Source organism: Anolis sagrei, chromosome 1 (assembly GCF_037176765.1).
Source record: "Anolis sagrei isolate rAnoSag1 chromosome 1, rAnoSag1.mat, whole genome shotgun sequence".
Lineage (NCBI taxonomy): Eukaryota > Metazoa > Chordata > Lepidosauria > Squamata > Dactyloidae > Anolis > Anolis sagrei.
This window is the reverse complement of record NC_090021.1, coordinates 281724578-281740442: the sequence shown is the minus strand read 5'-3', so window position 1 is coordinate 281740442 and position 15865 is coordinate 281724578. Positions and strand designations below refer to the sequence as shown.

The 15865-nt window shown below is 36.3% G+C and overlaps 1 protein-coding gene across 2 annotated transcripts in view; it reads right to left on the bottom strand.

Moving 5' to 3' along the window:
• Positions 1-2800: 2800 nt before the first annotated feature.
• The window catches only part of PALS1 (protein associated with LIN7 1, MAGUK p55 family member), an 87940-nt gene continuing 74875 nt past the window's right edge, over positions 2801-15865 (bottom strand). Inside the window, exons 8-14 of one of the 2 annotated variants that reach the window (XM_060762572.2) lie at positions 14711-14894; positions 12712-12783; positions 11804-11875; positions 9488-9655; positions 8690-8892; positions 7232-7342; positions 2801-5856 (exon numbers count right to left, since the gene is read on the bottom strand). In XM_060762572.2, the coding sequence (XP_060618555.1) occupies positions 5680-5856; positions 7232-7342; positions 8690-8892; positions 9488-9655; positions 11804-11875; positions 12712-12783; positions 14711-14894 (987 nt within the window). In that variant the 3' untranslated portion in view covers positions 2801-5679. The remainder of the gene's footprint in view (positions 5857-7231; positions 7343-8689; positions 8893-9487; positions 9656-11803; positions 11876-12711; positions 12784-14710; positions 14895-15865) is intronic. The other variant, XM_060762579.2, reaches the window with a different exon arrangement.

Genomic DNA, 15865 nt, shown 5'->3' with positions numbered 1-15865 from the left:
TCAGCTGTTATTTCACACTTACTTCATGGATTTCAGCAAGGGGTTTGTATTAATTTCAGGTACAGTTATTGTCTAGTTATGATGAAAGCTAAAATGATGCACACAAAGAACGGCCTCCTGTGGTTGTTGATAGTCCCCAGGGAGTGGGAGTGGGGGGAATCAGAAGTACCTAGTTATGCCTCTGTAGCACAATGCAGAATCTGCTGAGACCACTGGCAGAAAATGGAGCATAACCAGATGTTTCTCCAATCCCCTCATTTCTCACTAGTCATAAAATGACTGTCCGGGGGGGGGGGGGGGGGTATTGCAACAAAGCCATGAATCCTGGGTAAGCTGGGACTTGTAGTAAGGTCCTGCTTATACAACTTATACTACCCTGGACAATATGTTTCCTCGGCCAGTGAAGTAATTCTTGCTGTCCTGTTAAATCAAAAATAGTAATGACACAATAGAGCTTAAGATACTGTCTGACAGAACATGGTTCTTCTCTCCATTATACCCCCATCATTCACTTCATGTTTGGTGTGCACTGCATAGACAACTCTGCTTCTGTGACCCTGACCTCAATGTCAACGTTGCACGGTGGATAAATCTCCAACTGTTTTCATAACAGAACTTATACATGTGTAAGACACCCAAGCATTCTGAAAATTGTGTGGTTAGAGGTGACTGGTTGTCTTGATAAGAATGCAGTCATCTTAAGTTGGGTTAGTGTGGCAGCAGCCACCTTACACGTTTATCAGGATGTGTTTACACTTAGAATTAATGCAGCTTGGTACCACTTTGACTGCCATGGCTAAGTGCTGTGGTATCCTGGAGTTTTAGTACCCTTTGGTAGAAAAGGCTGAAGACCTTGTAAATGACTCTCAGGATAGGCGATACCTTATAAGGGAAGTGAATGTGTTTCCTGTGGTAGAAGCTGTGCAACCATAAGCAGAACAACACCAGCTTTTTCAATTTTTGCATTCTTGTTCGATAAAATATTAAGATTACAAGTGGCATTTAGCAAGAATTCGATGTTCAAATTCTGATTTACACAGGACAGATGGAAACTTTAATATTTGGTTTCCCAACCAAAAAAATAGGGAAGATTTACAAAAAGGCACACAGTTCTGGTCAATACAAAGCATACACTTTATGTGCAGTGGAATAAGCAGCAAGTGACCTTTATTTTTGGTAAGTAAATAATGGTGCAAGAATGCTCCCCTCTCCAAAGACCATGGAAAACATCCACAATTAAACATGTAATATTCAAGTCTTATTTTTCAGTCAAGTACTTTAATTATCAGCATGATGTTAAGACAAGTTAAATATATGTCAAAACTTTTAAAAAGCAAGACATTTTAATATTCTGAGAACCATTTCACATGTTGTGATGATGCAGTTGCCACTGGGAAGCAAATATGACCACTGCTTCATGAAGTTAATTGCCTATGCAAAGCTCTGCCAATGGAATTTGGGAAATAGTGTGCTAACCACAAGATCTTAGATACTGTCTCCAAATAAAATTGGGTACGGTAATCTGAACAATGTAAATCCCAGTTTAGTGCTTAAACAGATGCACTTACAAGAGTACTTCCTGTTTATATCTCATCCCTAGTGTAAGGGGCCCGTAGCTATCCAGATATTGCTGGGCTAAAAATCCCATCTTTCTTGAGCAATGATTGTGCAGCTGGAGCTGTTAGGAGCTGAAAATCAAAAAGTTAGGGGGCTATACTCCACAACATTAATGACCTAAGATTTCAGTGATGCAGCTCAATGTCCAAAGACTTTTAGGCTAGTAAAAAGGGAAGCTGGCTCTTCTATATCAATTCGTTACTATGCAATGGCTTTGAAAGTTACACCATGCCAATCTAGCCAACAGGTTGTAGCCAAGCACACCCACACATCAAAAGAATGGACTCTCCTCATTTCTATATTCCAAGGGGTTGAGAAACTAGACCAGACTGGGAGATGATACAAGTGGAAGGAGAGGAAGGGGCAGTCTTCTGATTTCTGTGGAAGACTGTATGTTTAGAGGTGGAAGCGAATGACAACCAACACTCTGAACTGTGTAGATACTTATTAATAGCTTAGAATGCTCTACCACCATAATATTTTTGGCCCCATTGCAGCCTCAGGCAACGGAGCTTTTTATCTGCTTCACAGCTACTAGGAAGTTAAAGCTATTGGCCAAATGATGCATGTACAGTGATTTCTTTAAAGAGCAGAAGTAGAACTTTGCATTCTTTACATTTGTTCACAACATCTCATAACAGATTGCAGGCACATGATTTCATGCTTCCAGTATGGAACTATTTCATACATACAAAAGCTGTAAAATCAATTTTTTTCTTATTTTATAGAAACGATTATATTCATGGTTTGTCATCTATCCCTTATTTTTGTAAGTATTTTCCATTAAAATGAAAAACAACAGCTCTGATTTAGCTTGTGGTAACACAAAGTAACACTGCAACACAAAATGATGTAGTCTTTGGAAGGAATTTCCTAGTTCCTTATCCTGTTCAAATTATATAACCACTTTCTGCATGACACACTTCAAAGATATAATTATTAAGTTCAGAAAGGAACCAACATTTCTGGCTTCAAAGATCCGTAACATCTTTAGATTATTGCTGTATACAGCCTTATATTTCTGTAATCTGTACTCTGAGATTTTTTAAAAAAAGTATCAGTCTTACTATGTATGTTGAGACGAGCGGTAGGAGACTTTACATTATCAAGTAATTTTGCCACTCTCCGAAATACAGGTTATTCTCAGCAACTATTTGCAATCATCTCAGAAACTGAAAATGGGTTTGAGTAGGGAAACAATGTATTTATTGTTTAAGCACGTCACTCTTCAATACAGGTATTGGTGTGTCAATTTCAGTGTCTCATACTGTCCTAGAATGCATTCTCAATAACATGAAAATTCTCTTATTATTTGTTAAGACTAGGACAGCAATGTGTATTATAATTCCCCCTCCTCGAATACAAATCCTTTGTGCAACTCCTTCACATAAATGCTTGCACAATAAAAACTATAATTGACGCCACTTAGGCACTAAACCTGAAAATGCACAGGCGCTATTGCAATGTGAGTATACAAGCACAAAATCTTATTTCAGGGTCTGTAGTGCTTTTCTCCATAGTCTCTTTATGTGCAAATTCTTGTGTGCAAATTCTACCACCTTTCACCACAATTATTCATATCTACACCAACCATAACCTTTGTGTATGCTAGCCAATGCAATATGTAACCTTGGGTTTGTAAACTGCTTCCAATACTGGTTCAAATGCCAGGGGGAAGGCTTCAACATGGTTGGCAGTGTAGACATAAAATGGTAGTTAGTCTAGTAGGGAATGGGGTGGGGACTCATAACAAAGAAGGGAAGGAAGAATCCCAGAGCCCATTCCTGAACTGCATCTGAATGGTCCCAATTTATCTGAACCCCTTTTCTATCAAATCAAAAGAAAAATACACTGCAACTTTCACCTTCATGGCTTGCATTCTAGTCAAAGTTGACTATTGGAGAAAAAATGTTTTAGGATAATACATGTAAGGATACATAATTATTTCATATGCAGGCAGTCCCCAAGTTAGAAACATCTGATTTACGAACAACTCATAGTTAATAATGGGTGTGAGAAAGCAGGAAGTGTGTGTGTGTGTGTGCATGCGCGGGGGTGGGGGGTGGGAGGGAGGTGGTATTATCATCAGAAGGGTAATTCACTCACTCCTGGAAGGATTATGGGAAAAAGGTATCACCACTGAAGCTTTATCACCAATCCTTGTTTCCATAACCGAGGAAGGGAAATGCAGTTGTTAAAGAGTTGTCATCAAAGAGGTGTCTCAACTGAAGCTTTGTTTCTACAACAAGCCAATTTTTTCAAAATCCAATTATCACAGGGACAGAAAGTGAAGAGAAATCTTCTGAACAGGCACAGACAGCGAAAGTAACACCACAGGGGAGCTGGCCCTTCCCTATGCTATCCAATGCTAAAAGATACATATTTTTGGCTGGAGTTACACTTTAAAATGTATCTATTTGGATTTACATACACATTCAACTTAAGGACAAATTTACAGAACCTATCTTCTTTGTAACTTGGGGATTGTCTGCAATTTCTCATTCATACCCAAACACTTTATTGGATGGAAGCACAATGTTAAGTTATTTTATAATATCTTGATAAATGTATTTTAAGACCCTTTGAATATAATCTGCACAGAACTTTTTCTGACTCTGATGGGGAACAGATAATACTGAGGAATTTCTATTCTTAAGCATTTTTTTCTGTATACATGCAGTGTACCAATGTATACTATGCTTAGTTACAAACACAAAAGTGTCAGATTTGCCTATTTTTTTCTGTTGACTCTTAGAAAAATCAGCCAATTCTTCACTGTTCGGTACACTCAACCATACATTGATGAAATTCCAGTGTATGACAATATATAAAAATAAAAACTATAACAGAACAAAGAAAAACTAATATTAATATTCACATTCAAGGGCCCCATTCACAAAGAAGCAAAAAAACCTAGTCAGTTTAAATGAGCTACAATTGGAGAAGCTTCATAGAGACAAAAGCCATCATATCTGAACCTTCATGGGTATCTTCAATTGCACATAGAGGGGGGATTATTCTAGAAAAGAGAATGTGCCTTCTTCCCAATTTAGTAATATTTCCACCCCATTCTTTCACTATAGGGTGATGACTTAGTTATTTAATTAACTACCTACATGACAAATAGCCATGAGATATCTTGCACCTATATATAAAAATACAAGAAAAACTCTAATACTTGTGATCCCAAAATCTGTTTTTGATTATAAAATACAATTTTACATTGTAAAGAAGCAAAGGCTTTAAAAAAATTCATATAAGAACATCTATTTTCATAAAAATATAACTTCCCTTCTAAAGTTGTCTACAATTCCATGGGACAACAATGACTCCCAATAAAATGGCAGCCAAGAGGAAAAAAATCATAAAATATATCTAAAATATCAACTTTTCACACACACACATATCATATATCACCTTCATGGGCCTTAGTGTTATTTAATAAGCTACCAACCTGATTTACAAAGTAACTAAATACAAAGAAGTTTGGAATATTTACACTGTATATATTTTCAAAAATTGCAGTGCTATTAGATAATGGAATGTTTCATCATTAAAAACAAATTCAAGACTAAGGGCAACTCTATATCAAAGTAGCCCATTTATACAGTAAAAAGTGAACTTCCAGATTAATTCCTCTATTCCCCTTGTAAATTAATTCCTTTTGTCCAGTATTCTGTTGTGCTCTTAAAAATATATGATCATGTCCATAGCTTAATAAAGTTAACAGTGTTAATTAAATAACCAATATTTATAATGATCAGAATGTTTAATGCTTGGTTTAAGATCAAATATCTAGAAGGAAAAGAAAAATTTAGAGCAGCTGCTTGAAAGACTATTCAAAAAATTAAAAATACGGGGGTTTGTTCAGAATGTCTGCATCTGATGAAATGTAGTGAAAGTTCAGACTTTCTAAATCACAGCAGAATTGTGTCAGACTACACTTTCTAAAAAAAATTACACTGAGCATCAGTGCAGACTACAGCTTAACCCGTCATCTAATATCAAGGATGAGCAGTCTTCTATGAGCAAAGTCCCCTTCTCCCTTGGAATTGTTGTCCTTCACCGTAGCCAAGATGATGGAACCCACTGAGGTTCAGTATCGAGTTTATTAATTAAACGGAGTAATTCTTGGTATGCTTTATCTATATCAGAATTCACAATTGCGGTATCGAAGTAATGGCCATTATTTTGCTCCATCTCTCTGGTTTTCTCTATGATTTCTCGCAGTTCTTCTGGCTATAATAGAAACAGAAATGAAAATAAACATGCAGCATCAGCAGATATTTATGGAATCTTCCCTTCCCCTGAAACAATCTGAGACTTGGGGAAAAATTAAGTCAAAGAGGAGGCAAAAGAATAGTAGCAAGTCTGAGTGTCAAAAACTACAGGCATCGATTATGTGAATATTCCCAGAATAACTAGAAAACAACATGCTTGGAGAAGGCAATAGAGAAGTAGGAAACTACAGTTGAAGAAAGGGGGGATACATAAAACTTCATTAGCCTAACCCAGAGCAACAAAAAGATACTAGCTCCTCATGAAGATGAGGACCAGTAACCTTTTCCTAGCTGGAACTAGAAACTTTTCACTGACTCTTGCCTTCTAAGGTGTAAGGATTTTACTTATACTTCCAATAAGCAAGAATGAAATGTCCATGTTCAGAGCAGCATATATACAAGTACTGGATGTTTGAATAAATTGTGACTGCTGCTTCAAAAAACATACAATTTGTTCATACAACAAATTCATTTTTAGCTATGCTTCTGAGTGACTATTTCTTCTGCCAGTTTGGCAAATCAAGATATTAGATTTCACATTATCTTTGGCATCTATGGATCAGATAACACACTTTTTGAAGACAGGATTAAATTTGAAAACATAATCTTTAGTGTATGACCATGGTTAGCCTTTTATTTTTATTCTGTTCAAATCAACTGCTGGACAGCACCATCTAGTGACAAAAGCCTGGAATAACCTATAAATACTGGAACCATATATATACATATTTAGAAAATGTCAGCTTCATGTCCCCTCCTCATTGTGCCCATATGCTCTTGGATTGTTGTATTATTCTTCTAAGTGTAGGTATTATTGTGTGTATATTTCTGGTGTGTACCCATACATAAGCAACAGGAATCTCTGGATGTGCTGCACAATAGCAGGAAAACCCCTAAGTACAACCATGCCACCCAGTCAATTAGAAATTGCTCTGATCTGAATTTCTGCTTGTTTTTCCACTCAGACAAGAAGCAAAAACACATATTAAATCACTGGGAAATAAACAAGTAGTGTGTGTGTGTGTTACACTACTGTTTCTTTATAGATAGGATTTAAATGGTGGAAACCAAATAAAAAGATTAATCAGCACTGCTGTAAACATTTTGTTGTTGTTGTGTGCCTTCAACTCATTTTTTATTTATGTCATCCCTATGTGGCTTCTTCACAGAATTTGTTCCGACAGAGCTGCCCTTGCCTTCACCTTAACCGGAGTATGTGTGACTTGCCCAAGGTCACTCAGCAGGTTTTCATAGCTAAACAGGGATTCAAATCCTGTCCTCCCAATGTACTAGTCAAACACTTAATTACTACATCATGCTGGTAAGAGCAGTACCTTTGGATTTTTGCCCTCTTTGGCCAGTAACGCACGGAGCCGTTCTTGTGAAGGTGGGGCAATGAAGATAATATAGGGTTTCAAATCTGAATTCCGTAAGCTCTTCAGTGACTAATGGGAAATACAAATTTAGACTATTAGCATCCAAACAGAACAAAGCAAAGCTTTTATTAATTAAATGGATCTACTGCCAATAGAAGTTTAGCAATGCAACATTTTACAGAACTGATGAAATTTCTACCTTAATACTTGCAAAAGGTGTCTACTTTAAAAAAAACAGATACCAGTGGAACTAGTTTAATGTATTAGACTGTAATCTTAAAAATAGCTTCACTTTGAGCAGCATGAGAACCACAAAAATAAACTCAGCCTAGTATGGAACTAATATGGAACTAGTACAGAACATGATACACGTAACAGCAACAATTAGAAATGCAGCTGAAAACGGGGCCTGGATCCAGTGAAATTGGGTCTAAGACCAATATTCTTATTACCAGGCTGTATTATTTATTCAGATACAATAGTCACAGACACTAGCAGAATGGAGGGGTAAGAGACAGCTGTATAATGAAAGTACTTTCACAGATGTCTATGGTAATTATATGAACAGAGCCCAAAACCAACATTTTTAAATGTTCCAGGCATTCTACATTTGGACAAATCATATTCTTCCTTCATGATTAACCTGGAAAATAAGCATGAAATGTGAGGGACAATACTTTAGCAATTTATTGTTTTCAATTTATTGTTTTCAACTATTTTAAACATCTCCTGTTTCTTCATACTTAAGACTGGGGAACACAAGTCACATGACTCTAGGGCTAACAACATATGGCTGACAGACTTCCCAGGATGGAGTATGTGCCCTTAACAAAGGCACCCTTAAACTGCAGCCCTCCAGCTGTTTGGGCCCCTAATGAGCATGTTCAATTGTCAGGAATTCTGGGAGCTGAAGGCCCAAACAGCTGGAGGGCCGCAGTATGAAGATGCCTGCCTTAACATGACTATAGGGAAATCAATTTTCCCAGCTGCTTCCCAGTGTGGGTGACAGATGGGTTGTAATGACATATGTTGTGGTAAACCAACATATGAGCAGGAGACTGAAAGTGACACTGGTATATATTCACTGCTTGTTTAGGGGTTATAAACCTTCATATCTCTGCTGTGGAAAATTTACAGCAGATAAGCTGCAAAGAAAAACCTACAGGATATTTCAATATATTTAGGCATTCATATTATGGAAACTAATGCACAATATATAAAGACATAGAATGGGTGGATTGTGCAAATAGTGTGCACATTTCTGACCTGAACAAAGAAAGCAAATGCAAATGGGCACTAGGCCCTCTCTGCATATCACAACAGGGAGGAGGGAACAGGTAATGAACCAATTTTATTTCATGATTACAGTATTAAAACCAATACTGAAAATATAGCCTTGGTCAACATTTCCATTACCTGTGTATGAAGATTTAAAAGACATATCTTTCCAGAATTTATCACTTGCCGGACAGAGTCTATGCTGGTACCATACAGATTCTTCTCAAATTCACCGTGCTCAATAAACTTTCCTGCTGCTATATCAGCCTCAAATGCTTGTCGTGATACAAAATGGTAATCTCTGGCAGCTACTTCATTGTCTCTCCTATTTCGTGTCGTATCTGAATAAGATCACAAACATGTCAAAATTAAGCCTAGTCGCCTTACATTTTCATGTGTCCATGGCTTTATGAAAAATAATTACTTAGAAAGGAATGTCTTTCTGCAGAATGTGCTTATGCTACATTAACAATGCTGATCTTCAGAGTCTTTCATCCAGAAAGGATTACGAACCCTTAACTGGGCTCAAAATACTTTTATTATGCAGCAGTCTCTGGCATATGTCCAACCATGCATAGCACATATTCAGTCATGCAAATGTACTCAGCACATGAAGCACAGAATGTCACAGGAAACTGAAACAGGACATACATAGGTGGCAAAATTACATTCCAGTAAAGAATTTAACTGATTTCAGTTCTGCAATGGCTTCATTCCTATAAACAGAGTCAAAAATTATCTCTAGGGTAACTGGGTTTGTGAAACATATATTTAGCAACAGAAACATATGTTTAGGAAAGAATCCACTAAAACAGAATTCCTTCCATACCAATGTATTTGTGTACCTGTCTCAACTTGCAAATCAACACGAGGTCAAGTAGTACAGTTTCAATTTCAAAACATAAGACAGCTATAGGCCCCACCCGTTCAACTTACGAGGAACTGCAGAAGCAAACCGGTCTGCCTCATTATTCATTAGCCTTTGCCGCAGTTCATTTTGGCCACAGTTCTGAGGCCCAATCAGGACAATGGGCCGTTTTCTATTTGCTGGTTGGTGATAAAGTGACATTTCCTCATAAGTCAAGATTTCCTCATTGTCATAATCTTTAAAAAAGAATACCCAAAATAAAGCATTAATTTTCTTCACCGATGTGAAATGCACATGAGTTTTGAAAAATATATCCTTTTTTGCAATAACTTTAATTCTTGAGTTGGACTGACTGAGAAACAAGTGCTATTTGTTACAGTCTTATTACAGTCTTGTTCCAAATGGTTGTTAAAATCTGAATGAAGTAGAGATAATCAACAGGAAGATTGGGAAAAGTGTCATCTGTATGTACATTGCTGTGCATATCTGTATGCAGATACACCCAATTTTATTTGTTACATCTTAGTCACACGTGGGAACATGCAACCTGGACTGGTGCAGAGGTTGGTTAGATAAGAGTAGAAGACAAATTCCAGAAAGATTGAGGATTTGTACATAGGGTCTGGGATATGGATAATGTACCTGGATGCAATACCCTTTGTTTGCCATCGAAGAATCAAGGAAAACAGAAACCAAATGGAAAAACTACATAGGCTGGAGCTGTTCAACTGGATTCAGGGGTAAGGAATACCTATCAGCACTTGACTGATATGACTGTTGCTGTAATTCCTGTACAAGGACAGCTTAATCCCAATGGTTAATTCACTGATATTTGTGTTTACGTAGACTGTCCTTGATTCTACAGCTACCTCAGAACATGATGGCTAGGCTGCTTAGAAGAGATGCATATAAGAGCATAAGACTCTTGTGATGGAAGTTATTTAATTGCTGTCAATTAGTTATCAAGCCAGAGTGTTACGTTTGATTTATAAGGTCCTAAATAGCACAGGATCAAGTTATGTAATAGACTGCCTTCTTCTGTAACAATAGCCCTGTTTTATCACTCTGGGGGGAAAGGCCCCACTGATCATAGTTTGGCCAAGCAAGGTTCATTTGGCTGTGGTACAGGCGAGGGTCTTCTCTGTTGTGGCACCCATCATATAGAATAATCTCCCATCAGGTGGGCTCCTAATATTGGGGTTTTCTGCTGCCAGCTAAAGAAGCATTTACCTCCAAATGACTGCAAAGAAGTATTGTTAAACTTTCATAGTTTTTATTCATTTATTCCCTTCTTGAATGTATTTTATTGGTTTTAATTGCTTCAGATTTTTTTTAAAAAAAGAAATGGCACCCCAATCTGTACACTATGACAGAGAAAGAAGATTCAATTTTAAGAGGAAATACGTTTTTACAATCTTAATGAAAAACAGCATGTGTGGTACACATTAGGTTTTGGTCACTTTAACATGATTTGTCTGTCATACAATGTGACTTTAAAACATGAAGGTATTCTTAAGTTGAATTTAACATGTTTAAATGAGTAGCTTATGGGCACAAGCAATAGATGGTTGGTGACTTCTTTTTAAGAAACACAGAGAGAGAGAGAGCGCTTAAATGAAACTATAATTCAAAGCACACTGTGAATGCCATTCTGTACATGGGTTTTCCCACCAATGGTCCGCAAGAACTACAATATGGTCTGTGGCTTCACCGTTACTACACCGTTGCAACAAGAACAACAAGCTAATTAAATATAGTTTTCTATGGACTAAGAAATAGTGACTACTGGATGGCATATGTTCTGTATCAGAAACCAGAGCTGATGTGATCTATCCAATGCAGTTTTCTGAATCAGCATCTCAAATAAACCAAACCGAATCTAAAGTTGACCAAAACCCGATTTGTAACCCTTTTGGTACTAATGTTGGAGAGTAGTCCCTGTTTAAAATGGTCCCTGGTCAAAGTGGTGCTTGGTCAAAAAAAAGGTTGGCAACCACTACTTTAAAGTGATATGAGTGCAGTTTCTCAAGTGCTTTTGCAGTACTTTCATTCTACACTGGAACCTTTCAAGTATGAGGTGTCTATTTGTATGGGTGCATACATGCAGAGTAATGGGTCAATACAGACATAACAAAAATTGAACAAAAAGAAGGGGAACTCTGGGAAAATAAAGTAAACAAAAATAATACGCTAAATGCACAAACAGAATGGATGTGTGAAGTATATTACGTTTTGTATTTTTAAGTCACCATCACCAACTTAGATTTGATAATGGTGTTCATTTAAACAAAAGACAGTAAATGTGGAGAAATAAAAATTATCTCGAACACATTCTAATAGCTTTATTTAACTTGAAAAAAACTTGATGTTAGCTCCCTTCTTACCATCATTTTTATTGGCGTTATATAAAACTTTCTTCCGTTTCTTTTTGTTTTTTTTCGCACACCAAAGTTTCCCTAGAAGTTGAAAAACATGTCAATGTTTCTAATTTTTTAAAAAAATCATACACATACATATTATTTAAAATTGCAAGGTATTCTTCAAAAATTAAACATGGATGATAACATGTCCACAATCCTACAGTTTAAAACATGAGGCAAAACATATTAGGGAGGAAATAAAGGGAAGGAAGATCAATCTAGAAAAGTCATACTGAACAGAATTTTTGAAGACCATAGACCATCGAAGAGAAAAAATAATAATCATATTTTCAAATGTACAACTGACTATACTCAATGCCATTCAGAAAAAAAACCAGATTTTTATAATGCTTTGCTGTTGATATTTGCTTGAAATATCAGTACTACGGAACTATCATCAACAAAGGAACACTCACACACAATTTGCTGTATCCTCTTTTGAAAATTCTTGGTTATTAATCAAGTCTGAATTGTTTTTCAGCATCATTATGCTAAAATATAGACAGGGGACAATACTGGAAAGACAAACCAATATTATTCAATTTGTCCAGTTCTGCTGAAGGCCATGAAATCTCATTGCCTAGGCACACAAGTTATTTATCTTGGGCTTTCTGGCATTGGAGAAGCCCATTTTAGTACAGTGCCACTTATAGGCCCTACCTGAATCAAAGAGTTGGCATATTTTTGCAGAGTCTCAGCAATAGCTGATTAGTCAATTCAGCCCTATCTTATGTTTGTACAGATAACTGTGGAAATGGGTTCATTATCAATGGGGTATTTGGCCTGCCCTGAAAAAAAGGGTGTGGGGCTCAATTTCAATTTTTAAAAAATATTTCAGATACTGTAAAGATTTCTTGAGGATTTTCACCTACCTGATTTTTCTGGTTCCTTGTCTTCCTCTATAGTCTGTTTCATAGCTTCTCTTTGCTGCTGAAAACTTTTTCCTTAAATTATAAAAATATAATTAGTAATGGAACACAATCCTCATTGACATTGAATAACATATCACTGTTCTAAGGGTGACTGTATTTTGAAATGGGCTGAGATTTTGATTCCTAAAAGGACTCTGAGATCTTAATCCCACAAATAGAAGTTATCTCCAAAACTGTGAAGCTCATAGAATTTACAAAATCAAGAGTTCTATGCCCTTGTGAATATGGACATGTCAGTTATTAAAACTCTTCAAGCTTGCCACAGGAGACAAACGTAACACAAGTATTCAGAATTGTTTTTTGCATGCTAGAGATAAAAAAATATACAAGATCCTAACATAGGAATGTCCATAGACTTTCTCTATCTCTTCCCTGAATCTCAGAACAAATGTACATTAATCTGAATTTGTATTTTCAGGATAAATGAGACCCTCTGAAATAAAATAATGGGGAAAATTGATATTTCAGCCATGATCCACTAAGTGTGCATGTGAAGAACATGTTAAACTGTCACCCCAAATTGTTTCTGAAATCTGGATTTCAAAAGCAGATTATTCAAGCGCATATAAGGCTTCTGCTGTTTGAAAAGTCTGAACTGTAACTCTATATCATAGCTTTCCAAACTGTGTTTCGGCATGTGACTGTGTCAGCTGCAGTGTGTGTAGCATGAATGTAACAAGAAACTTCTGAGTCCATGTTAAATAAGCAATAAATCATATATTTTAAAAAAATATTAATGAAAGGTTTTCATGAGATGCATTGTATCCCCCATACGTTTCATTATTATAATTTATGTATGTTTTTTAAATCTCTTATAAGCAGTTGTCTTAACCTCCGGGTTGCTAGTAAAACTGAATTACTGTGTCGCAAAATGATGCGTGTCACAAACATGAAATGTTTGGAAAGTTCTGCTCTACATGATAGTGATTATACAGTAAGATCTATTCTATCAACCCAGCACAGGAAGCCTAAATGAGCCACATAGAAAATGCATGTGTCTTTTAAAATTCTAGCATGACAGTGATCTTGTTGTATGATTTATGGACTTTGCTGGGCACTAAAAATAGACAGAACAGGAAAGCATGTTTATACTTCAGTACTGATATATGGCAGAGCCCAACCAGGTCTCTCAATTAATATATAATACTTTGTTATTAATTCAGCTAAATTTAATCTGTGAGCAATTACATCTGAGTGTCAATAACAGTTTGGAAATTACCACAGTTCATTGCTGATGCTAAAGTAATCTTTAGTCATGGTTACTTCAAAGATCAAAAGGACTCATGCAGAGATTATACATATTTAAATATTTGATCTAGTAACAGACACGTGAATTTTCATAGCTGTTATTTAGAAGATAGTAGTCCTTGGCTCACAAAAGGCCTTTTGTGAGCCCAGGACTACTATCTTCTAAATAACAGCTATGAAAATTCATTAACGGCTACATATAATAGCAATTATTTAGCTGTCAATCCCTTTGCCTGCAGATAACATCACCAATATGACCTCCTAATCCACCTACTATGAAAACAAATATTCTCTTTCAATCCAATAAAGTTGAAGCCAAGTGAAACTCATGTGGTTTTTAAAGGTATTTGGAAATGAAATGAGATATGAACTGACATCCTCTTCATGATAAAAGTCATTAAAAGCCACTGTCTTATTACTAGAAGTACTGAAAGAAGAGAGCTATTTGGAAAAGGATTAAAAAAACATAAACCAGAGCACATCTTCCAAACTAGCAGCAGCAGCTCAGTAACACTTTCAGGCTACTTATTAATCACTTAAAAGAAAAAGAAAAAGACAGGAATATACTATTATGGTTAGTACAAGACATCAAAAATAAACTGTTATTTTCTTTGATTAACAAAAAGTAGATCAAAATTAACTACAAGGCAATAGCCCAACAATCACAAAGAAATGTTCCATGGTTAAATACCTGGAATAAGCCCCGCCAAAGGCTGATTTTCCTCATCTCCATCTCGATAGGCCTGCCACCAATTTGGATCTTCTTGGCTGATCACATGAAGTATATCTCCCTTTTGAAAGGATAGTCCTAACTCTCTGCAAGGGACATAGGGGTCATCAGATGGATCATAATCAAAATGAGCTTTCACGTGAATCTAGGAAAAGAGGTATAAAAATAAAAATGGACCAGTAATGTCATATATTAATATTTGATATGATATTATTTTATATACAAAATATTCTATTCCCATTTCAACCCAAAATGAAGCACTCACACATGTACTAGAATGTAACTTAGCAGAATAGGATACAATGAAAAATGAAATAAGTGAAAATTAACATTCTATTTTCTGACATTTTACAACAAACAATCTTAACATAAACAAAGACATAAAATGAAGACATTTTCTTAAAATGAAGCAAAATTACCACTTGTACTTTGGCTTTTTTAATAGTAGAGATAATTATTCTACACGATAGAATATCCCTAAGACATGGTTTTCATAACCACAAATGGAGCGCCCGATGGCGCAATGGGTTAAACCCTTGTGCCAGCAGGACTGCTGGCTGATAGGCCAGTGGTTCAAATCTGGGAAGAGTGGGTTGAGCTCCCTCTGTCAGCTCCAGCTCCCCATGAAGGTACATGAGAGAAGCCTCCAACAGGATGGTAAAACAGCCAGGCGTCCCCTGGGCAGTCAATTCTCTCACACCAGAAGCAATTTGCAGTTTCTCAAGTCACTCCTCACACGAAAGAAAAAAAATAACCACAAATGGCAAATACTCTATGTTAGAGAGTTTTTAAAAAGAGCACCAATCTTCTATCCTTTAATCAACTTCATCATCTTTCTATATAAATAAAAATGTAATGTTCGTTTGTGGGATTCGAATAACTCAAAAACCACTGGGCGAATTGACACCAAATTTGGACACAAGACACCTCTTAGGGCCAACGAGTGACCATCACTCATAAAAACACTGAAAAACACAGCAGAAGAGACTTAAAAAGCCAAAAAATAAAGATACATTACAACGCATGTGCAAAACCACACACACACACACACACACACACATATATACGCAAACACACATATACACAAATATATACCCACACAAAACACATATACAC